At 37.2% G+C, this 24,005-nt stretch overlaps 3 protein-coding genes across 14 annotated transcripts in view; 2 read left to right on the top strand and 1 right to left on the bottom strand.

The window, feature by feature from the left end:
• LOC117395030 (type 2 phosphatidylinositol 4,5-bisphosphate 4-phosphatase-like) overlaps positions 1-1,297 on the top strand; it is a 28,753-nt gene extending 27,456 nt beyond the window's left edge. Inside the window, exons 6-7 of the mRNA XM_033993871.3 lie at positions 234-324; positions 698-1,297. Coding sequence (XP_033849762.3) covers positions 234-324; positions 698-841 — 235 coding nt within the window. The 3' untranslated portion in view covers positions 842-1,297. The remainder of the gene's footprint in view (positions 1-233; positions 325-697) is intronic.
• Positions 1,298-6,105: 4,808 nt separating this feature from the next.
• Positions 6,106-15,052, top strand: gra (granulito). Of its 12 annotated transcripts, XR_009312429.1 has the most exons (9): positions 6,110-6,348; positions 6,860-6,920; positions 7,045-7,097; positions 7,590-7,669; positions 8,034-8,098; positions 8,346-8,421; positions 8,645-8,751; positions 12,126-12,223; positions 12,456-15,052. XR_009312429.1 is itself a non-coding variant. In XM_059012589.1 (7 exons), the coding sequence occupies exons 1-7, from the start codon at positions 6,621-6,623 to the stop codon at positions 12,456-12,458; spliced, it is 417 nt and encodes a 138-aa protein (XP_058868572.1). In that variant the 5' UTR covers positions 6,588-6,620; the 3' UTR covers positions 12,459-15,052. The 12 variants fall into 12 exon arrangements, 2 of the variants coding, with proteins under 2 accessions (XP_058868572.1, XP_058868571.1); XR_009312435.1 differs by lacking the exon at positions 6,860-6,920 and having other exon boundaries at positions 6,107-6,348; positions 7,593-7,669; XR_009312447.1 differs by lacking the exon at positions 6,860-6,920 and having other exon boundaries at positions 6,107-6,581; positions 7,593-7,669.
• A 920-nt stretch (positions 15,053-15,972) lies between these two features.
• Positions 15,973-24,005, bottom strand: part of LOC117394957 (N-terminal EF-hand calcium-binding protein 1-like) — a 64,147-nt gene continuing 56,114 nt past the window's right edge. The window contains exons 10-13 of the mRNA XM_033993728.3: positions 19,429-19,541; positions 18,316-18,393; positions 17,255-17,346; positions 15,973-16,350 (exon numbers count right to left, since the gene is read on the bottom strand). Of these exons, the coding sequence (XP_033849619.1) occupies positions 16,322-16,350; positions 17,255-17,346; positions 18,316-18,393; positions 19,429-19,541 (312 nt within the window). The 3' untranslated portion in view covers positions 15,973-16,321. The remainder of the gene's footprint in view (positions 16,351-17,254; positions 17,347-18,315; positions 18,394-19,428; positions 19,542-24,005) is intronic.

Here is a 24,005-nt window from a genome sequence, read left to right as displayed (position 1 = left end):
ATTTCAAATTTGCTTCTGAAAGTGGTATAAAATGGCTCAGAATGCATCTGAGAGCATGTACAACCCCAGAGCTGTGGGGGGCCTAGATGGGCTCCTGGACAAAAGATTGGTCTTGCCCCAGATCATTGGCCACTTTCACTCATGTATTAGGTAAAGTTATTTATATTCTGTGAGTTATGGCTGCTTTGCAGTCCTCGTGATTCTGGTTATTAAACCATGGGTATTGTTTACAGATCTTCTGTAGGCAGTGCACTCCCACGGAGACGTTGCTGTGCGTACATCACCATTGGTATGATATGCATCTTCATTGGAGTTGGATTAACTGTGAGTAAATATTTCCGTTAGGTTTTATGTTCCTAATTCTTGTTGAAGTTACATTCCCAGTGTTTACCAGGAGAAAATATGCATTGTATTATAAAGTGTTTAACTAAATTCATTTAACGTCATCAAAACATGAGTTTTCTTCTATGTATGTACTGTATATATGTATGTAATGTATAACAAATCATACTGTCCATTGAGAATTCTGCTCAGTAACATGCTCCCTAGTGCTATACTCAAACAGTGGATACTGTACAATTAATAGTTTTAAAATGTTCTTATTAATTATTTTAATAAATAGGCCTAGCATCATTTGATTGGCTTCAATACTGTTTTCATTGCTCCTCTTATGTTTTTTTTTTTTCTTTTATATAAGGTTGGAACCCAAGACTTTGCTAGACATTACCATGCAACATACGTATCCTGGGCTTTTGCTTACCTCTTGGGTTTGATCTGTCTGGTCCGAGCCTGTTACTGGGGAGCCATAAAAGTCAGCTATCCTGAGCACACCTTTGCATAGACTTAACTTTTATCAATTTATGCTTTATTTATTTTTTTGGAATTCAGACGTTTTGTCGTGGATGCTAGGCGGTGGACTTACATGTTTCTTCCTTTTAAGTATTAAGTTACCAACTAGACCAAAAGAGGTAGTCTTTTAAGAACAATTGCCCATTGCACTACATTTGTATGCAGTTCCTCATTTTTCTTGCTGCTAAATTTTCCAGCTACTAAGACTTAAAGCTGAGTTTAAAAAAAAAAACTGCCTATGTATTACAGTGTACAAACCTTTTAACGTTGTATTTTTTTTTTATGATTCTAAAATCCATTAGTGCTATTGACAGAATGACAAGTCTCCATTGTAAAGGGACAAGCTTTCTGAAACCACTCATGTTTATACCTGTATCTTAATATTAATTAACTTAATGCTGTACTGCTTGCTTTGAACTATAAGCAATAAACCGTATTTTCTTTGTCATTTTCAAACTGCTCTGTGCATTCACGCACCACATTTTCATGTTAGTTGAGTTTTGCTGACGGCATTGGAGATCACTCCTGTGCATGATATTCTGCACTACTGCTGAATTTACCTTTTTTAAAATGTCACTCTTGCTTTGTGTCATCTGTAACGTATTGTGTAAATACCTACTGCTTCCAGCTTGCTGTTGGATCTTGGATCTGTGAAATTTCAGTAGCATTACAATAGTTCAGCATTATGTTGACAATATGGGCACAATAAATATCTTGTTCTGAATGTCATCTAAAAAAATACTATTTATATTAATTAATATTAATTCAATACACTAATAGCAGCAGTTCAAGTTGGAATATGCCTTGTGTCTTTTTTGAAAAGGATAATAATTTATCAATAAAAAAAAAATAAAAAAAAAAAAAACATTTCTTACTGTGTTTTTAGCATTTTGTTTCCCTGTCTGCTTTGGGATGCTGAATGGCTTGGTGTGGGGTAACAACTAAAAACAGCACACAATTGTGTAAACTCGTATATTGTAATGTATTGGCTTACGATTGTAAGTCGCCCTGGATAAGGGCATCTGCTAAGAAATAAATAATAATAATAATAATAATAATAAAGGTTAAACTAAAATGTACAACTGAGTAAAGTGATAAATCATTAAACATTTTTTCTCTACTGTATGTGCGTGTATGAAAAACAAATTATTTTTGTTCTGAAAGAAATGTATTTAAAGAAAGTGTTTTACGCCAGTTCTCTGTATGTTACCAATGAGCCTGTTCTTTTCAGTCAAAAGTTACCCCCTGCTGGCACTGTGGGACTCCCAACCAACTCCCTCATAATGTGATGATTTTCATCAAAACTCCATTACAATGTTCTTTATTGTCAATTTTACAATACCGTGTAACAAAATGGTATTAATAAATCAAAGGTTTAAAATATATTTTTATTACTTTACAGTATTATTGTTAGGGGTGTCGCGGGGAGTGGACAGGAAAGTCAACATTTTATTTTATTCAGCATTTTAGAAGGGACAGCACAGGTATCTCGGAGTGATGTATTAAATGAATGGCAGTCAAACAGTAAAGTGCCCTTCTCTCTGATGCCCTATACCTATGTCAAAGGACCCATAACTGCACATCTGGTTATTATTAATACAGTAAGGTATTCACATCCACTCGATGAGAATAAAAAATCAAACTAAATGGGTTATAATTTTTCTATGAATGTACATTGAAATGCCCAATGATATTGATGACTTCATTGTGACAAATTGTTGTCATGGAGTAGCCCACCTGGCAATCCCTCAATCTGGGGCATTCTCAAAGACGCTCAGAAACTAATAAATATGTTCAAGAAATGCAGTAATGAGAGCACCTCTGTTAATAGGCCTGCATCAGAAAACATGCAAGGCTCACACTGGTGATCTTGTTTGCCTTTCTAAAAGTTTACCATAGTAAAAGCATAGTGAAAGTGTGGTAAAGAATAGCAGGTAAAGTACGGTAAAGCATATTAATAAACATGACAAAAGTCATGACAAAACTGCAAAAATATTGTGCAAATGACTGATCACTTTTTATAAGGGTATTACTTTAAGGATTTGAAAGAAACTTGATCTAGTGGTCTAAGACGAGACAATGTGGCAATAGATGCCCATTAAAGAGATTTGGGGGCCTAAGAATATAAGGTCAAAGCCAACTGGGCAGTCTTCATGCGCAGATGAATATTTCTGTCAAGCAGGCCAGCTGAACAAACAAATTGTCAGCTACATGTATCTGTCTGTCCTGAGAAATATGTTGATAATTTGTGTAATATGAAAGTTAGCCCCTGTATAAGAGTGATTGAAACTCAATAGGGAATTTTGAGTGAGTTAAATTATTTGTTTTCCTTTTTTTAATTCACATGAGCTTATATATATATATATATATATATATATACATACAGTGCCTTGCAAAAGTATTTAGACCCCTCACCAATTCTCTCATATTACTGAATTACAAATGTTATGTTGGGAAATATTTTTAAGAAAAATAAAAAACTGAAATATCTTGCTTGCATAAGTATTCAACCCCTGTGCTATGGAAGCTCCCAGTTTACACCGATGAAAGAAATTGCCCTAACGAGGACACAATTACCTTACCATTGGCCTCCACCTGTGAACCATTAAAGTTGCTGTCACATTTTCTGGATCAAAACCCCACTGTTAAAGGATCATTGGTCAGGCTGTGAATCTGAAGGAAAATGAAGACCAAAGAGCATTCTACAGAAGTTAGAAATAAAGTAATACAAATGCATAGATTAGGGAAAGGGTACAAAATAATATCCAAGTGTTTGGATATCCCAGTGAGCACAGTTGGATCAATAATCAGGAAGTGGAAGCTGCATCACACCACCCAGGCACTGCCAAGAAAAGGCCGTCCCTCAAAACTCAGCACTCAAACGAGGAGGAGGCTTGTGAGAGAAGCCACAGAGAGGCCAACAATCACTTTGAAGGAGCTACAGAGTTCAGTGGCTGGGAGTGGAGTAATGGTGCACCAGTCAACCATATCAAGAGCTCTGCATAACACTGGCCTGTATGGGAGGATGGCAAGAAAGAAGCCGTTACTCAAAAAGTACCATCTGAAAGCACATCTGGAGTTTGCCAGAAAGCATGAGAGTGACCCATCTGCGATGTGGGAAAAGGTTTTGTGGTCAGATGAGACCAAGATAGTGCTTTGAGTTTTGGCCAAAAAGCTCTATGTGTGGTGCAAAACTAACACTGCCTATGCCTCAAGACACAATATCCCTACAGTGAAGTATGGTGGTGGCAGCATCATGCTGTGGGGAAGCTTGCAAGCAAGATATTTCATTTTTTTATTTTTCTTAAAAATATTTCCCAACATAAAACCAATGTCACCTTACAATAATTGATTTTGAGTTTCAGTGTTTTAAAATAAAATATCAAACAGAACAAAATTTCAATGTACCATTTGTAATTCAGTAATATGAGAGAATTGGTGAGGGGTTTGAATACTTTTGCAAGGCACTGTGTATATATATATATATATATATATATACACATATACACAAATGGTTAATTTGCATTTAGTTCTACCCACTATATGCAGTGCCCTTTATAGCACATATCCCCCATGGTCAATATACTGTCATACATGAATTGCCCTACTTTGTAATGCTAGACACCAGTGTATTTATATTTTGGCAGAGATGTGTATGTTATTGAGATATATATATATATATATATATATATATATATATATATATATATATATATATATATATATATATATATATATATAGTGTGAGATAGCAGGTTGTGAGAAACAGCAGGGAGGGGGTTAAAACCTCCCTGCGAGAGAAACCTGTGTGGAATGCACCTTTTTGTTTGATTTGTATTGCTTTATTGTTTCATTTAATTTGCTAATTGATTTGTTTAGTTGTTTTATTGCTTAATTATTCCCTGCACCTGGAGATCATTATTAAAGTAGAACCAGGTGCAGGGTATAAAAGAGGAGCAATCAGAATGCTCAGGGCTGCTGAGTAGAAGGAGGCAGAAGAGGTGCTCTGTCTGAGTAGCCAGAGTTAAAGTAAGTGCGTGTCAAACCTGTGTTTTTGTAAGGACGGGAAAACAGCTTAGCTTCAGCCCTGAGCATTCTGACTGCTCCTCTTTTATACCCTGCACCTGGTTCTACTTTAATAATGATCTCCAGGTGCAGGGAATAATTAAGCAATAAAACAATTAAACAAATCAATTAGCAAATTAAATGAAACAATAAAGCAATACAAATCAAACAAAAAGGTGCATTCCACACAGGTTTCTCTCGCAGGGAGGTTTTAACCCCCTCCCTGCTGTCTCTCACAACCCGCTATCTCACACTATATATATATATATATATATATATATATATATATATATATATATATATATATATATATATAATCTCAAGTATATGAAAATGTTTCCTGCTTTATCTGCTTTCTTCCTGACACAATCCTGAACACTTCAGAAGAAACTATTGTCCTCTGACTAACAGAACTCGGGGTATTGAAATTGGTGTTTTACAATTGCAATGTATAAATACTAATTAATATAATTAATAAAGATGTACCTCATCGTTCCATTCTTGGACCAGTTTTATTTACAATCTTTATTCACAACATTGTTAAATGTCAGTTATTGTAAGCTATGTTTGTATGTAAATGATACAATTAACTCCACTCTAGACTTTACAGGTTGAATTTAACTGTCCAGTATAATTCGATTAATTTAAAGCTTGTATTGAAATCTTATAAATCTAAATTGATGGTGTTTACTAAATTGAAAACTGGACTGGACTGGACAAGGCTTTTAAAGTAGCCTGATCTAGAACATGCAATAATATAATGCACCAATGAGTGTGAATATACTTCCAACAGTACAATATTTTCTATTCCTTACATCAACAAGCAGCAGAGTGTTGCAGGTCAATGGTTACACTCTGGTGCACCTAATGCACTTCAAGGATGTGAAGTCTGAAACTGAAAATTATACAAAGTGATTCTAAACAAGAAGAAGAATACATTAGTTAAGAAAATTGATATGTCATACCCATACTAATAATTGTTAGATTGTATTATGTTCAGCTACTGGTCATTTTAATTCATACTATATACCTATTGGAAGAGAATAGACAAAACTGGTGCCTGATTAAGGCACGTGATTAGTTTAGGATTTTTAACATATCATTATACATTTCAACAAGCATTTGTCCCCCTAAGGTTTCAGGACGACATAATTCAAAAAGACATAAATGCACTAGTAAAACCTGGCAATACTTCATAAAATAGGTCAGCATCCTCCAAAACTGCATCTCAACAGTGTACGGAAGCCCGTTTCGGATTGGGCAGCAAAAAAGAGACGTCATGTGTTTTTCGAGCAAGTTTTAAGAGGAGAGGAGAGGAGGACTGCAGCGCCACAAATTCCATCCCCGGGAGAGGGGTGGTCTGGGTTAATCGTGTAAGACAGCGGAGAAGTCCTGTCCTGCCTGGCATCATAAAAGTCGAGAAATCTCTGTGAGGTATGCTTTACTGAAAGACATACATGTTGATTGTTGGGTTTATTAATTAAATCAGATAATAATCAATTACACCCCCATACATGTGTTTGCCCGGCTTGTTGAAAGTTTCGCCGCTGCGGCACTAAACGCACCGTTGATTAAAAAGAAAAAAAAGCTGCAACAACAAATGTAATTTGCAAATTCAGCAAATTAGTCGATGGGCGTCTTTTGGAGAAAGTCACTGAGTCATACTGGTAAGTGCTGTAATATTCTAAAAAGCTAATGAGAATTGCATGGGTATCGTTTCAAAACTACAGTATGATGAAGTAAGTAAATCTAAATGTTTTAAATTGGGTCTGTAAACACTGGGTGCTACAGCTAGGAGAAACAATGATGTAAATGATGCAGAGCTTGTAACGGGTGGAATGGGTTGGTGTATTGTTTGTGACATACAAATAACTAACCTGAATGGTTTGGTAAATTCTCTTGCATCGAAAGAGTAAAATGGCATTGCCAAGTTAAACCTTTTCAGGTTAAATCGATTTTGGAGTTTCCTAAACACTTGACGATCAGACACTTTAATTAAATACAATGTACGTTGATTAACACTTTCTTTTAAATACATATCGTTTAAGCTGATTATTTTATTAATTGTTGTGAAATATGAAAAACGATTTAAATCGTTTAATTAATAAATAATTAATATATTGATTTTAGGCCTGCAGCTTGCTAGAAAACGTTCTCGGGGGCCCAGTGACACGCATCCTGAGGTAACGCGTTATGGTTTTTCGTTGCCATAGAAGTTAATTAGTCCATGGTGTTGTACTGTTCATTTTTTTTTAACTTTTATTTACTTTATTTATTTATTTATTTTATAAAAGCCATAGCTAAACAACCAGGTCACGTTTGATCTAATTTCTTCGCCAAAGTACTAAATATGTACTGCATGCGAAGCCTTTTTAGCATTGAGTTTTGGTGGGCGGGGGCCCAACCTACCAGCCTGTGACACATATTTCCACCCTTTTTGTATTTCCACCCGTGTGTTAAATATTTCATTATCAGCCTAGCCATTGCAGGTATTGCGCAATACATTATATCTAAATATACTATTTGATTGCAGTGAAAATGGTAAAGATAACAGAATATATCGAAAGGTTTAGAGTTGTTAAACCAGCTTTTATTGACTAACACAGTTCTGGGATACAAGATTGGTCATTTGAACTCAAAGAACAACAATATTCTAACTAAAATTTATTTAATAGAAGAATGGAAGTGTCCAAAAGAAGGATCCACAAATCCCTTCAGCCAGCAAGACCATTACGTCGCCTGAATATAGACCCTGGTGAGTTTGGTAGCCAGCTAACCAGGCAAGATCCCCTCACTACACTAGAGTCCATGTCATTCTGACAGAAAGTTAACCCAGCAACTAGAATGTGAGAGACTGGTCCATGTGGTTGCATTGTCAGACATTGATGGTGATCAGTTCTATCGCAGATCTTTCATGACATTTGGCATGCTGAAATGTAACATCTAGACTGCAAGCAACTCCAGTTCTGGTTGCAGTAATGTAATTTATTTGCTACATAAATGTGGATCACAGCTATTGTGGGAAGAAAGTGTGATTTATGTATGCATGCAGTGTGTACGCATGATGGGTACAAATGTGTCCGTTTTTGTGTGTGATGCTTGCTTAATTTATTTTATAGAATCTACAAGAACAAATCCAGAAGCGGAAAAGTTGAAAGATTGTTCACACAACGAAGACAGTTTGGTAAGTAAAACCAAGGTAGTTTCCTGGGATGTAGTTAATTTTATATAGCCAGGGAATAACTTAAGGGCCTGGATGTGTGTTTTCATTACAGCACCAGTGAATGTGAATTCATCTATTTGTGTTTATACTGGTAAAGTGGTTAAATGTTGTTTAATGCAATCCAGCTGTGACTTATCCCTAGCTGTGTGCGTGAATTTGGGGGTGGTTGCCCTATTTGTACAGGTGGTTTGTTTGTTTTTTTTGGCAGATGAATGGCATCAGACTGGATTCTTTTTGCAGGCACCCAAGTCCACATATAAAGCATCATACTGACCGCAAGAAAGGTAAGCAGGATTTGTTTTCTATTTAATTATATTTGCTTAAATGCTAATGATAGCTTTTTAAAACGTCAAACTGATTCAGGTAGCTTTTGCTATATGTCTGGGTTGTTTAGAATGCAAACTGGCAAACAACTGCCCCCACCTCCCAATGGAGGAACCTAAGTCTGTCTATCTGTCTGAGAAGGTTTATGGTTTCACACTGAAATTTGCCTTTTAACTATTTCAGAAAGAATCACTTACAGCAGAGAATTCCTGATGCAGATTTCAAGTTTGTCGATTGCCAAAAAGAAACCTGAATTCTTACCTGATCATCCTGTGGTGCTTGATAAGCCGGTAAGCAGTATACATTTCTAAGGTACATATGATGAACCTGCTGCAAAAAATAGCATTGTGTTTGAATTTTAATAAATCCCTGTGGTTCTGCAGCAGATATATAAACTGCAAGTAACTCATAAACCATTGGAGATGCCGACTTCAAATGGAAACTCCTCAGGCAAAAGCTAATGGAACTCCCCGCACTGTGAGTCAAACACGTCTATCTCAGCAGACCATTTTAGGTAGTTGCATCATATTAGCATGGTTTTACATGGCATGCTAAATGTGTTGCTAACTATGGGGCTGCCACCTTTAAACTCCTCAGTTTATTTTTTTTACTAAATTTATAAGATTCATAAACTATAAACTAACTTTGATAAGTTGACAGGTTTATGAGTTACTGTAAAAAACATTGTTTAAGTCTATTTTCTAGGCATTTTGCGGGGTCCTTAAAAGTGGGGGATCGACTAATACACAGGTGCAACGTATGCACGAGTGTGTCTAATATTAAACTACTGTGCCAGTGCCACAATGGGATTACTACAGCCACCGTTATGGTTCACACAAACCTAACTGTCAACAACCTGATTTATGTTTTTCAGGATCTATGGCATTCAGGTCATGTTTCTAGGTAGAAACGCAAAACCACTGTTCTAATTAAAAGTTATAATTTGTTATTCTCAATACCCTTAGTCATTTTGATTGTTAAACGCAAGCTTTCAGACTCTTGACTGACCTTCCGAAAACATCACAGCTATACTGCTTCACTGTTAACACAATAGCTGTCAGTCCCAAGCCATTGATTTGCCAACATTCAAACTGAACCTGCCCCTGGGATCCGTAGTAAACAGCTATTGGTTAGAAAGTTGAGTAGTAAACTATCAAGTCTTGAGTTTGTTGTAAGTAACTGCAATGCTTTGAGACTGGATAAACAGTCAGACAAATGAAAATGCTACTCAACAGGTTTGAAATTACGTGTTGTGGAATACTTGAATGACTAATACATACTGTAACTTGTTCTCCATGTCAGTCCAACACAGTAGTACACTTGTAAAGTACGTGTCGTTCTGATTAACAAAATTAATGTATTTCTACAGCTGGAAATTGAATGCAATTGTACAGCACCGTATGCAACACTAAAATGTTTTGTTTACTGGTTATTAGATGGTACACAGTTTGTGTTTTTTTTAATGGATGCAAGCAGCACTGTTTTAATACTTTCTTTTAAATTTGAATTAATACAGTACATTCGTAAAAGCCAATGCGTTGGGAACTTTTAGAAATTTTGAAAAACTGAATTGTTTCTAGCAGTTTAACTAGCAGAGAGGTTGGACTATTAAATGAATGCTGTAAAGCATAATGCTGTTATTGAACCATATTTGTTTATTCAGAGGGATAGCTTACACAGAGAGTATACTTTTAACCAATACAATGAGTAAGACTGTCGAAGATCATGATGTATGTACATCTTTTTTTTTTTTGTTCTTAATTGTCATTTGGATTTAAACTAATGCAAGACAGATTCCAAAATTGAATATGAAAGTTTTTCAAAGCTAGTGAACATTTTTACTGTGTGGCAAAGCGGTTAACAGTGTGCAGGTGCAGGAGTGCTGTGGTGATTAATAAACAGACGGACAACGATAATCTAGGTGCAATGATGTTTTATTTTTGTATTCCAAAGTCTGATGTCAAAACACAGTAAATAATAATGAAAACGGGCAATACAGTGGCGTGTATTGCTCTGTTTTAATCCACGGTCCCCTAATAATAGTCCTGATCTTAAACACCCACACATAACACAAACGCAAGTCCGCAGTGAGTGCTGTAGTGCTCGTGGTGTAAATACAGTTAGTCATGAACAATGGTGCAGTGATATCCGCGTAAGTGCCGGCCTTTGTCGACAGCTCCGGATCGTGTTGGTTGTCTAATAACAACAAACAAGCAATTTTTAGACACGACAAACAAAACACTCACGTTAACAATGTGGGTTTTCCTTCCAGTTCAGCGTTAACACTGTGTAACAAAATTTCAAAATATCACTGTCTGGTCACAAAAGCAAAGTTTGTGGGGAATAATAGCCATTTTCTATACTTTTGAGGCATAAGCAATTAGGAAATAACACTTACTACCCAGGAACAAAAATTGTGTTACATAGTGTAATCATTCAAAGGAACAGGTCACTTTGCTAGGTCCCCTTTTGTACCGTCAATCATGACCCCTTGGTTAACGAGTGCAACCGCTCCTCTAATCCGCGGCTGCCACATCGTTTCCCTTCCAGGTCGATGATTTAGTGTACCGTAGCACCGCCCCCTTTCTAGATGTCTGACTTCCGTCTAACCCTGGGAATTAATTGTCTGGCCATCCAGTCCAGGGAACAGAGTACCCTTTACACAGTGCCATCGTAGGTTGGGAGGGAGATTTATCACCAAGAATCATTCTGTCTCTGTCACACTGCCATACAGCCATTTTGTCATGTTTATAAGCTATTACGTCAGAGATGCTATTCCCCTTACATCATACCCCCAGGGATGCTTTGTTTTTGTGAAACAACTCCCATTTCTAGTTGTTTTCATAGCCATGTGATGTTATGAATGCTTTTTTTTTTCTTCACTTAATTGGCTTTTTTCCATTAGTATCAGCAGCTGAGATGTACTTGATGTGCCAATTTGTATTTAATAGTCATGCTACTAGGACCCTTGCTTATTTGACTTCTGGTGTGTGTTTATATATATATATATATATATATGTGTGTGTGTGTGTGTGTGTGTGTGTGTGTGTGTACTGGAGAGGAGGGATATATTGGAGAATTATAGACCCGAGGGAAGAGTATTGTCACAGACAGGGGGCTATAATGCCCGAAGCATGTCAGTAACAATAGTCTTCCCGAGGGGCATTTAATTTTCCACTGTGAGCTGAGTCTGCAGTACATATTTAATATATGAGTCAGTCAAAATAATAAGAGCGTCAAGGTTGGATAGTAAATATGACTTTACATACTGTGAAGCCATAAATATGTACAAGCCTTTTTATGATGCGTTTTTTGGTGTATGAGAAGAAAAAAAAAAAAAAAAAAGTAAACCTTTTTAGAACGTATATCTTAGTGCCGTACATATAATGAAGTAATATACTACTACCAGTGCAACAGGTTGCCAACATTTCTGGAGCAAAATAGGTTTTATGGGTGTAATTCGCCAAATATTTTGGTTGCAAATATTTATGGCTTTACAGTATTTTGTTTAAATATAGTTTAAGTAATAACTAAATAACAGAATGTTTTTGAAGGTCATACCACAAGTTTTTTTTTCTTTTGCAGTATGTTTTGGAATTCATTTTCTGTTAAGTCACAGAATCGTCGTTCAGTTTTTTCATTGTCATTTTATCTTGTTGTTTAGGAGTGGAGGTGGAGGGCATTCCTTTGAAAAGGGGCGGGACTGACAATGATGTGAACCAATCACATGAGACGGAGACTATTGCCCAGTGGTATAATGATGTGAGGGCAATAGTTCAATCTATTTTAACCAATCGCAGGACAGAATTTCCAAGCGCTGACTCATATATAATTATATATATATTTTTTGAATTGAATAATTGCATACCCTATAAACGAAAGTCATTTCAGATGGTTGCTTTGTGATTTTTGTTTCCATCAAGAACCTCGCTGTTAAGCTCACCAATAGGGGTTGTGTCTTGGTCTAAACCTCTGGATCCTTTTTAACTTTCAGTGAGATGAAAATTAGAGATGGAAGACCTATGTACATTTCTGCTGGAGGTTCCTGTTGTCCCATGAATGGATCAGCAGTTGCCTTACTGGAAAAACTGAAAACCACACAGAAGACTTGATGGACACAAACCATTTTCTTGTAGTGTTGACAGACAAACAGCTGGTTTCATAGACCCCCTGCTTAACGGTAATCTTTGACTTGCTTACCCAAGATAAGGCAAGGTAGTCCAAGATTCAGTGGTCTGTGGAAGCAGACACATGACTAATAGAATTGTATTGGTCAGGAAAATGCTCGGTGTTACCCAATAGCTTTATAGTAAATGGCCTTTACGAGCCACAGGGTCCAGGAAGATTACAAACACAATTTAACAGGCAAGGAACTGTTTAAAATGACATTGAAAAGTTCATTTTAATATTATAAAGCTTGGGCAACAGTTGAGCAAAATAAAAATGGCAACAATGTAATTAAATAAAAGGAAGGCAGGGCTGGGTTCAAACTTGTACACGAATGGCACTTGGAAAGCTAGAACTCCCCTCCCCTACAAAACAAAGTGAATGGATTGAAAACTGTTTAACAGTTGACCTGTTTAAGCTGCAGGTGCAGGTGGTGGTTTCACTCCAAACTGCATATGCCTTGTATTGTAGTTACTCATTTGGGGTTGGGACTGTGTTCCTTATTTACTGGTCCAAATCCTTTAAAAGTTTTCTTTGGCCATTTCTGGGGTCATTTCAGAGTTGATTTAAGTTAAGAAAATACTTTTTCTACCAAGGTAAATTTGTTTAAATTGCTTCCAACAGTTACCTATTTTATGTTTTTATTTATTTAGCCCCATTTATATTTGTCCACTTAAAGGACACAAGGGGCAAGTGTTAGTATCAGTTCTTAAAGTGCACTAAAACATGTTGGGTATGGTACTGTTTACTTCACTTCAAAAGTTACACCACAAAAAAAATCTGTTTTCAATGCAGCTATGGCTGAAATGGATTGATTACCCCAGATGATTACAGACCAGGTGTTTCAAATCTGTTGATGACCAATCAAGATACTGGTCTTGAGACACACATTCTTTTTAAGAGTGGTTCTGATGCAAGATGCCAAATAATATTAGTGGCAAGTAAAAACTAGAAAGGATAGTTATTTGCTTCAAGTTTAATCTTCTGGGGCTGCTAATATGAACTGACTGATCAAAGTTAATTGGGGTTTATGTATTTGGCTACTCTGTACCTTTGTGGAATGCATGTATTGACCTCTGCAGTCTATATATGGTAATCGCAGTACTTTTATTGGCTTGCTTCTCTGAAGTGAAATAATAAAGAAAACATTCTTTAAGTCAAGTCAAATACTCATTAGACAAAACAAGTTTGTAATATGTCTTTCAGCTTTGTTCATGAATGCATATCATCATGATGATACAAAGAGAAGACACCACCACTATATAATAAAATTGTTTGACTTGCTTACAGTATGGATGTCTGTTTGTCTTTATTTTTATATATTTCTTTATTTTGTTCTGACAATAAACTAGCAGATAAAGGCAAAGGTGGCTATACTGTACTTGTGAATTTGATGTTAACAAAACCTGAAACAGGCTTGTGAAAAGCAAAACAAAAAAATGAACCTGGGGGAGGTTTCCAAAAAATATAGGTGGTCAGTGGCGGGTGTATACATGAAGAGTATCGCTGCTCATCCATTGTTGATCTCACATTGTCTGTAAAGGTGGTCAGTGCCATGAACTATCGTGACGATTGTTCTACTACTTAGAGACACATCCATAAAAGAAGCATTTAACTATTTCCTAATATGCTGAAATAAGATAAATTAAATAAACCCAAATAACACATGGCACAGAGGAATTAACGGCTATTTTAATTCGCATTTTTAACTTGAGCCATGTTGCTTTAATCGACTTATCAGAGTTGGCACCATGGTTCACGTACACACACACACACAGTATAAGGTGCGCTACAATCTTAAACCTTGAGGCGACAGGTCAATGTATAGGTTCATGACCCTCAAATTGTTGCAGATCAGTTGTTTAAAAAAACAACTATGAGGAACACTTGTGCAAACCAGTCTCCACCAGGGGGCAGCAAAGGGTGTAAGGACAAAATAACTATACTGCTGTCACATGTTTCCCTTTCATGAAGAAGTTGGCTCAGCTTGCTTGTTTTTGTAAGGGACACAGGTGTAACAATTTTTAAGTTGTCAGTTATGGAATCTAATGTGCTTTGTCTTATTCTATTCTAGCCGCAGGATATATTCATACAGTACCTCGGTGATGATAATACTGTTGGTCAGCTGGCATTTAAAAGGATATTTTTTTGTACTTGTTTTCATTAATGATCTCTGTGCCAAATGAGTGTCATAATGCAACGTAACAGCAATGTTATTAATCACTGTCTTTTTTTACATGCAATTGGTGTGATAATTCTGTGTGAGCTTGCAGTCCACATTTTGTTTGCATACATTTTCTTGTTTTTGTTTTTTTTGTTCTATAAAAGATACTGGCAGAAAAGAGAATAACCAAAAACGTATTTCTAGAAAGAAAGTATACAATTGTGTAGACTAGTCTCTTAGTTTAAACTAAAACAGAAAAACATAGAATTAATGCTTCTAACCCTAATATGCAGAACTAAAAGGTATTCTCATTAGCCAATTTTATTTATGAAGTAGCCAGTGCTAAATGTACACATTCTGTTTTTATGTGTGTTCACTTGTGTGGATGTTTGCATGTTTGTTTCTATAGCTTGATAGATTTATCTGAAAACATGTATACAGTAACAGATGTTTGTAACAGGGTTCCCCCACAAGTGTATTTGCTAATATAAATGATGACGAAAATAAAATCGTCAGCACAGTTACCTACAGTATGCTAATCTTAATGATGCTGATCTGCCTGTCTGTTTAGCAACTTATTCATAATATGTTCATATAATCTTGAATCAACAGCCTCTTGTTTAAAACTTTATTAAAACACACAACTGTATGCCATAGATGTAAATGCTGTTTCTTAAAATCATTTATCCATATACATCTATTACAGTTAAGGGGATTTTTACAACTAGTAGGCTAGTCTGTCGTTTTCCACAGTTGAGTTTTTCAGTTCTTTCCTGTTTCATGCTGGTGCATACTGTAGATCTGTAAGCATAATCATTCACAAGCTGACAATGCTGTGATTTGCTATGTTAGACAAACACCCTATATATGCACCTAGTGTACAGCACTGAATTTGCTTTGTAAAATGTGCTGATTGTTTGCAATGTACTGTATGTTGCTGAATACTGGTTTCTAAATATGTTTCACATATTTTTACATTAATTACATTAAGTAAATCTTACATTACCTATCAGTTTATAGTATGTAAATGCATAGAAACCAGTTAAGCCTATTGCTATCAATAGTGAAATAGACAGACTTGCAACATGAGAAGAACCAAGGTTTACCATAAGTTTATTATGGAGAGATGTGTTCAACAAATAATTATCCACAAAAAAATATTATGTTGGGTGAAATAATCTTTAGACAAAATATTTAATTCCGTCACATCACGTGGCCGGTTTAGTACAAGGTTGTTATACAGAACACTACAGGTATTAACATGGTACTAAAGAACATACTATACACATTACATAGTATTATAACGTGGGGATGAATGGGTTAACACGGTTTCACTTACACCATTGGTTTTGTTTCAATACACAACGTCCATAAAACAAGATAATACTGTACAATGTTTCACAATGAACACTGATACAACTGCAGATTCAGGAGGCTGGTTCTCACAGTTGGAAATTACTACTCCGACTGCTTCCTAGTTCTAGAAGTTTACTTCACACTTTCTCTGTGTTACCACAAGGTTTTGTTGCTTAGTTATTGTTTAGGACCCACCATGAAGCTGGAATAGAAAAATCATTAAAATCAGTCTAATAAATGTATTAGGGTGACAAGTCTTATGTTGGGTAAACAGGAAGAGTAAGACATAAGAAAGACAAACAGCTGGAGATGGAGAGACACGACCTGGCTCACTGCTGCAACCCCCGAACTAACTTGGGAGAGACGAAGATGAGCACTTGCGTCCTCCGAAACGAGTGCGGTCAGCTGTCTGCTTTTTTACACTCTGCAAGCCCACTGTGCAGCCATATTCAGAACTTTGCGTCAGAGGACCACGCAGTTCTGAATTGCGTACAGGCCGGCCCGCAGGTGCCTGGCCAGTCACTGGTGTGCGGTGAGCTAAGGACTCCCTTGCCGACCTAAACGTATCCTGCCCGGGCAGCGATTGAACAATTGTGCACCGCCCCGTGGGATCTCCCGTACACGGCCGGCAGTTGCATAGCCTGGATTTGAACCACCGATCTCCAAGCTATAGGGCGCATCCTGCACTTTGGGCAGAGTGCCTTAACCGGATGTGCCACTCGGGAACCCTCAATCGGTTTACTTGATACTGTTATGATTGTCATTTAATAGGTAAAAAAAAAAAAAATTCCCCTGGGGTCATGCATCTGAAAAAACATTCAATTACAGACTTGAAAGACAATAAAAGCCATGGTTTTAGGTGCTGATTTCTGGTTGTTTTGAATCCCTTTGCAACAATTACTGTACTAGAGGTAACATCAAAATTAACTGACAATTTTTTTGTGGAATAATAAATTAATCAAGTATGACTCTGAGTCCAGGAGGCTGTTTTATATTAGCACTGTAATATAAACGTATATTTATATTATATTTATATTATATTAGCACTGTAATATAAACAAACAAGGTACGATTTTTTTTTCTTCTTTAAAACATTGTATACTTGCCTGGGACAAGCATCGTTGTCATAATCTCAGGGGTCTCCAAGAAATCCACGTTACTGCGCTGGAAGGTCTTGCTGTAGTTAGTCTGAAGGTGGCTGTATAGTGAAACACAAATAGAGGGGAGTAAAATCAACTACAGAACTAATGGCAAGAATATGATGTCATTCCTCTGCTGTCATTTATAAAATATCTCAATTCAGCAGATTAAAAAACAGCCTTGTCTCTAACCCCCTGTCACAAGGCTGGCTGATAGTGACACGTCAGACCCGGAAGAAACACACAGACAGACGGTGGTGATGAGTAATGCTGAGTGCAATGGTGGCACTCAGCGTTTATTAAACGAAATAAAAGGGTTTTAAACACAAAACAGGACACTGGAGCCAAAATAAACAGGTAAACAAAACGAACTAACACACAAAACAAGTGGATGAACGTTTAAACAAGTACCGTGCTGGCACTTCCAGCACGCTGTAGCAATTGTTATTTCTAACCTTTTAATTCTTTCTCCTTTCTCTCTCCCGTTCTCCACTCACGAACACCCAACCCCGAGTGAGTGAAAACATGCTGCTTTTATGCAGTTGTACCGAGAGTCGATTGCTAGTCAATCATTCAATTGGAATCTCGGTACAACTGCACGTGAATTAATTAAGTTTACTCCCGTGACCACACATTACATTTTAACCAGCACGTGAAGTGATCTGTGCCATCCTCGTCCCTAAATACAAATCTACATTTTTAAATACACGTGAAACACAGCCCCGTTTATATCCCGTGTACCAATCTCTATACACCAACATTAACACACGCAACATACAATACAGAAATGCACACAGGGGTGGAGCACATTGCCCCCCCCCCCCCCCCCCCCAATCTCATCGATCACATGCTTCCACCTAGCCAATGATTTTAGTGTTTATGTCTCTGTAATAACACCTGCAAGCATGATAGAAAGATGACAGCAATGGAAATTAATCAGATCATTTTACTTGTAAACTTCTGGGCAGACATCATTTTACATGTAGACACTATATGCTTTGAGATACCAAAAGCTAAAACCTACTTACTTTTTCCAGACATTGCTGTGCTCCCAGAATTCATAAAGTATGAAACGGGACTCATTCGAAAGCTTCTGTACAGCAATACTGTTAATGGTAAAAGAACATGTTTGAAATGCACTTGAATACACAGAAAAGTTTTTAAAAAATTACGTTTTTTAACGAGTAAGCGTGCACATATAGCTGCACATTAAAATAAAAATGTAGTCTTATAAAATCTTGGTACTCACTTGTTCTTTCAGTCTATCATAGGAAATTTTTCCAAATGTGTACTTAATTATTGAATTAAGCAGTGGCAAGCGCATGTGTTTAATTAAGTAATGAAGTGTCTGATTGGAACAAGGTCCTGCTTTGGAATGTACTGAAATAGCCACTGCTCCAATAATAATTGAAAATCCAAAGTCTGGTCTTGACTCTTTGTGCCTCATTCAAGTCTTCCTATAGAGTGCAGTAAGTGCAAACACAAAACACTGCAGCATCTTATGTCACAGAGGTGTGTTTTGCACACAGGGATCACTTTTATTGAACAGCAGGCTAGAGTGAGTCAGAGATACTTGTAAGACACTGACTCATGACCAACTGATGCTTTCATACTCTTAATCTGTCTGCCTTGAGCCATTTCCATGTCCTTCTTGTACCTTCATCTGAAAATAATAGCATTTCAAATGACTGACCTTTTGTTACATTAATGTTTAAACTACTGTTTACTATACTGGTCATAGTTAGAAGATATATTAATTGTATGTGTTTTGTAAGGTGCATCCATAAAAGTTTATATGTATTTTACAGAACGCTGATTATAAAAAATATGCCTCTTTACACCCAGGAGCTCTACTGCAGATGTTGGCGAGCTATGAGCATGGTTAAGGAAAGAGTCCCTGATGATTTTGCCTCCCTAACCCCTATGAACGCCAGAGCCATCCCCGGTGAAGATGCAGGCACTCTTCATAGCCACCACTTGTGCTTGACTGTATGACTCCCGTTCATACCACATGGTCACGTCTTTACCTGGTGTGCAGCTCAGAGATCTGTTTCATTTATATGTTTTAAGCAGGTATTAGACTATTGTAATGAAAACTAATGAGAAGCTAGTCAGCCAGGCTACAGTGCTGTGATACTTACTGCAAGCACCCTGTCTGTGAGGTAGCAGACTCGATATACTGTCTCAGGGCCAGCCGGAACTCCTCCAGCTCCTCCTCGAGCACACTTAACTGCCGCTGCACTATCAGGATGTGCTGTGGAGGAGATCAAAGGGGAGCTAATGAGCCTTTCAATTGTTTTTGGTAATTTTTACTGCATGTAACGGATTTATTACGTGTGTGGGTCGTCACTGAACAATACAGAGGCAGACATACGCCACAGAGGTGCTGACAATAGTGGCCATAATGTCACATTTAATAAAGAAAACAAAGCTAAAAAAGTTTGCCACATAAGACGAGCGCTAGTCTCACTAAAAGAGACGTCCCGCTCAAGGAACCTACTACACTACGAAAACCCTCTCTATATACCTAAACTAACCTACTTCTGTCCCGGCATCCTCACGGCAACTCCTGCCTCTGCAAACGGCCTTGACTGGCCAATGTCTTCACGAGCACTTTCTTGCAGTTGAGGGGTTGCATAGTAGCGGATGCTCTCCTCCTGGATGTCAACACAGCAAACTTTCGCTCAGCGACAGTCTGTATGGCTGTGACTGTGCAGTAGCCTTGAGCTGTGGTGCAGACGTTTTTTGAGCTCCGTGCAGCCTCCCCAGGCACGACCCTCCAGCCAATCCCGGACACCCCGATCAACTCAGCGCCAGGTGAGCCTAACTGCTCAATTGGTTGCCCAGCAACGTGTCTCTTGTTCCGCATCCCAGCTGCACACATTTGCACAGGAACCAGCGACAGGGCTCTGCCTGTCACACTGCATATAAAACAGTAGCTAGGTCTCGGTCACATTTTCTGTTTCATCTTGTGACTTGTGATTTGGTGTAGCAAATATGTGCAGCAAATGAAAGCATAATCTATTTACTGAAAAAATAACAATTGTTAGTAATGGTTCATTTAATTTTACTGCAATCACACTGTAAAGTCCACATATGCAAATGCATAGGATGCTTAATTTAAACTCACAGCTTGGTACTTTCACATGTTGTTCTCATACAAAGTTTTGTGTGGCTGCAGTTTTCTCATCGTATAAGCTGTTAACAAAAGTACTGTAATGCATTTTTTTCAGACTTTTCTTTACCTGTGGTTGAGCCAGACAGAGCCTCCTACACTTTATCCAGCCTTTTATATATAATTTATATCACCCAGGGAGAAATAGACACTTTTTTTTGCTTTGTTCACTAAAATACTTTTGAAAAATAAACATGTTTTGCCTGCCATGATGCAACACTTTTGTTTAAGCAAAATCCATCAGGCAGATAAAACGGCCCTACCCTGAATCCTTGCAGCAATAGCAAAACAATGGATTGAGGATATATATTGCCATGCTTCCAATGTGAGTAAAGATGAAATTCAGTTGAAAGTTGTACATTTTCTGGTGATTCACATGTTTTCCTAATAGTTCGAGGTTCTTCAGATTTAACAACATTATCCAAAATGAAAGTTAATGCAACTCTTCTACACAGATCCTGTACAATCACCAACAAAATAAACAAATCAAATAAACTACCCTCTGCTGCTTTCATCTCTACACGGATGCATTCAATTGAAAGAACTGATATACTTTTGAGAACTAAAATAAGAAAATGCAATACACAGGTGTTAGAACAGCCTAACTGGAACAGTGTACACTTACAGTGTAGTTTTATAGTATCTGTCATTAAGCCCTACAGTGGAACACTGTTGCACCGGGGGTATTGTTTTTCTACAATAATCTACTGCCCATATTTGTTTGAACTTTTTTAAATAATAAAACTTTTAAACTTTGGAATAATAATAATAATAATAATAATAATAATAATAATAATAATAATAATAATAATAATAATAATAATAATAATAATAAAAATAAACAGTATTCATTAAATACTTATATTTACCAACTCTCATCTTAGCTATTATGTACGTCTTCTCGTCAGTTTTTCTTGTAGAAATTGGTATTAGCGTTGATTAATCATATCATACAGTACATCAATTGCATTTTCATGCATGGTCTTTTCTGAAAACACTATGTAACACAATTTTTGTTCCTGGGTAGTAAGTGTTATTTCCTAATTGCTTATGCCTCAAAAGTATAGAAAATGGCTATTATTCCCCACAAACTTTGCTTTTGTGACCAGGAGTGATATTTTGAAATTTACCTATTTCCAATGAGAAAACGGGTGAATTTGTGTCTTTTCGTTCACATAAAGTCAGAAAAAAACAACATATGAATCCAAATTAACATGTATTTATACTAAAGTAATACAAAAATGACTACAAAAGATTTAGAAGTGAGTAGTTTTTCGAGATTTACGATTATACTGTAAATCACTTTCACGAATCAGCTCCCAAATGTAGTCTCCCATCATGTTCTCGTTATACTGTCCTTCATTGACAGCTCATCCAGGAGCCTCAAAGCCGTGCTGCTCCATAATGGTAACAAGTACCCGTCTCTTCCCCTGGCTCACTCGGTGCACCTCAAAGAGGATTACAACAGCATCAAGACCTTGCTGGACGCCTTGAAGTATGATGAGTACGGCTGGGACCCCCGGAAGGTGCTGATGCCATCACTGCACATCAAATTGGGCCTTATGAAACAATTTGTCAGAGCTCTAGATAAGGAGTCGGCAGCCTTCAAGTACCTTCAAGACTTCTTCCCTAAGCTGTCTGAGGCAAAGGTCAAAGCCGGTGGCTTCGTCGGACCACAGATAAAGAAGATCCTGGAGTGCAATGAATTCCCCAAGAAGCTCACTAGTAAGGAGAAAGCGGCTTGGAACAGCTTTGTCGCAGTGGTTCGGGGCTTCCTGGGCAATCACAAGGCCGAAAACTATGTGGAGCTGGTTGAGACTCTGGTGAAGAACTACGGCACAATGGGCTGTAGGATGTCCCTCAAAGTCCATATCCTTGATGCTCATCTTGATAAATTCAAGGAGAACATGGGGGCGTACTCGGAGGAGCAAGGCGAGCGCTTCCACCAGGATATACTGGACTTTGAACGCCGCTACCAAGGACAGTATAACGAGAACATGATGGGAGACTACATTTGGGGGCTGATTCGTGAAAGTGGTTTACAGTATAATCGTAAATCTCGAAAAACTACTCACTTCTAAATCTTTTGTAGTCATTTTTGTATTACTTTAGTATAAATACATGTTAATTTGGATTCATATGTTGTTTTTTTCTGACTTTATGTGAACGAAAAGACACAAATTCGCCCGTTTTCTCATTGGAAATAGGTAAATTTCAAAATATCACTGTCCTGGTCACAAAAGCAAAGTTTGTGGGGAATAATAGCCATTTTCTATACTTTTGAGGCATAAGCAATTAGGAAATAACACTTACTACCCAGGAACCAAAAAAAAAAAAAAAATTGTTACACGGTGAAATCTGACATGATGCATTGTACGGCCATCAGGAAGCATTGCATATTTTCTCTTTTCCACCAGATGCCGCTGTTTGTTCACTTTGTTTTGAAATTCATTTTAGCCATCTGGCTCATTAAAACAAATACCAACTGAGAATTCATCCTTCGAGTATTTAAAAAGCACACCATGTTCTATAACAGAACGGCTTTATTTCCTGAACTGCTGCGTACAGTATATGCAGACACTATGGCTGTTAGGTTTCAAGTTTCAACATAAGGTTTTTATAAAGCGTTTATTGTAGTCTGTAGAGCGGCTTTTCAAGCAGCTACAAAAACTGAAACCTAGGACAGTGTGCTGTGTTATAGTTAATGTCACTCCTTTCAGTGCCCCATTATTTAAAACAGAACTAAAACATATTTGCTTTATTCCCCCTTCAGGTACAGGGCAACAGTACCGTTTTGCATAAATATGTTTCCTGTGTACTGTTCTGTGCTAGCAATGCACAATGCACCTCTCATTTTGCAAGTCTAGGCTACAATATGAATATTTAAACTGCTTTTTAACTAGATATTGCCAAATGACAGACATTGCATATTTTTACTGACTTTAAGAGACCAATTGATACTTCATAAGATGACATGCCACTATTACAATGACTGTATTCCCTAAAAAAATACTCTCAAATAAGATTTCTGATACTATAATGCAACTGTAAACTATAGTACTGACATTTCTGTCATCAAAGTGTCTCAATTAAGGTCTCTCTACAAGTCATGAAAGGTGGGGGAGCGGACTTGTCTTTGTGTAAGTCTTCAATTTCAGCTATGTATCATGACACCTTGCGACAGACTTCTGTACACCTCTTCTCCTTGTCAGAGCCATGAATAACTGTTCACAACATTGAACAAATGGAGCTACAGTGCTAAGCTATTGGTTATTCCTTGAATAAAGGTACATTGGGATACCACAGCATATGGCAACAGCAAGGATTTTGTACAATATTTCTTGTCAAAATAAACATTGTTATGTTTTACCTAGTAAAAGACCTATCCATTGCCACTGAACATCTTCAAAGTCCACAGACTAGAAAAGACCTTGATTTAATATCTCTCCAAACGACAGAACCTCCTACAGCACAGCTCTAATTTGAAGCTGCGACATTGGTAAAGCTCTGGAGGGAACAGTGCCCCCTATTGAGCTAACAAAT

This window comes from Acipenser ruthenus, chromosome 3, assembly GCF_902713425.1.
Source record: "Acipenser ruthenus chromosome 3, fAciRut3.2 maternal haplotype, whole genome shotgun sequence".
NCBI classification, from domain to species: Eukaryota; Metazoa; Chordata; class Actinopteri; order Acipenseriformes; family Acipenseridae; genus Acipenser; species Acipenser ruthenus.
The sequence above is the reverse complement of the archived record's forward strand: the minus strand, read 5'-3'. Positions and strand labels throughout refer to the sequence as shown.

What these genes read in the sequence shown, in the direction of transcription:
- gra (XM_059012588.1), top strand. Translation starts at nt 6,621, where the DNA reads ATGGGTATCGTTTCAAAACTACAGTATGATGAA. An exon ending in CAAAACTACAGTATGATGAA is followed by an intron (nt 6,654 to 7,044) that starts GTAAGTAAATCT and finishes TATTGATTTTAG; the next exon opens with GCCTGCAGCTTGCTAGAAAA. An exon ending in TCATACTGACCGCAAGAAAG is followed by an intron (nt 8,422 to 8,644) that starts GTAAGCAGGATT and finishes TAACTATTTCAG; the next exon opens with AAAGAATCACTTACAGCAGA.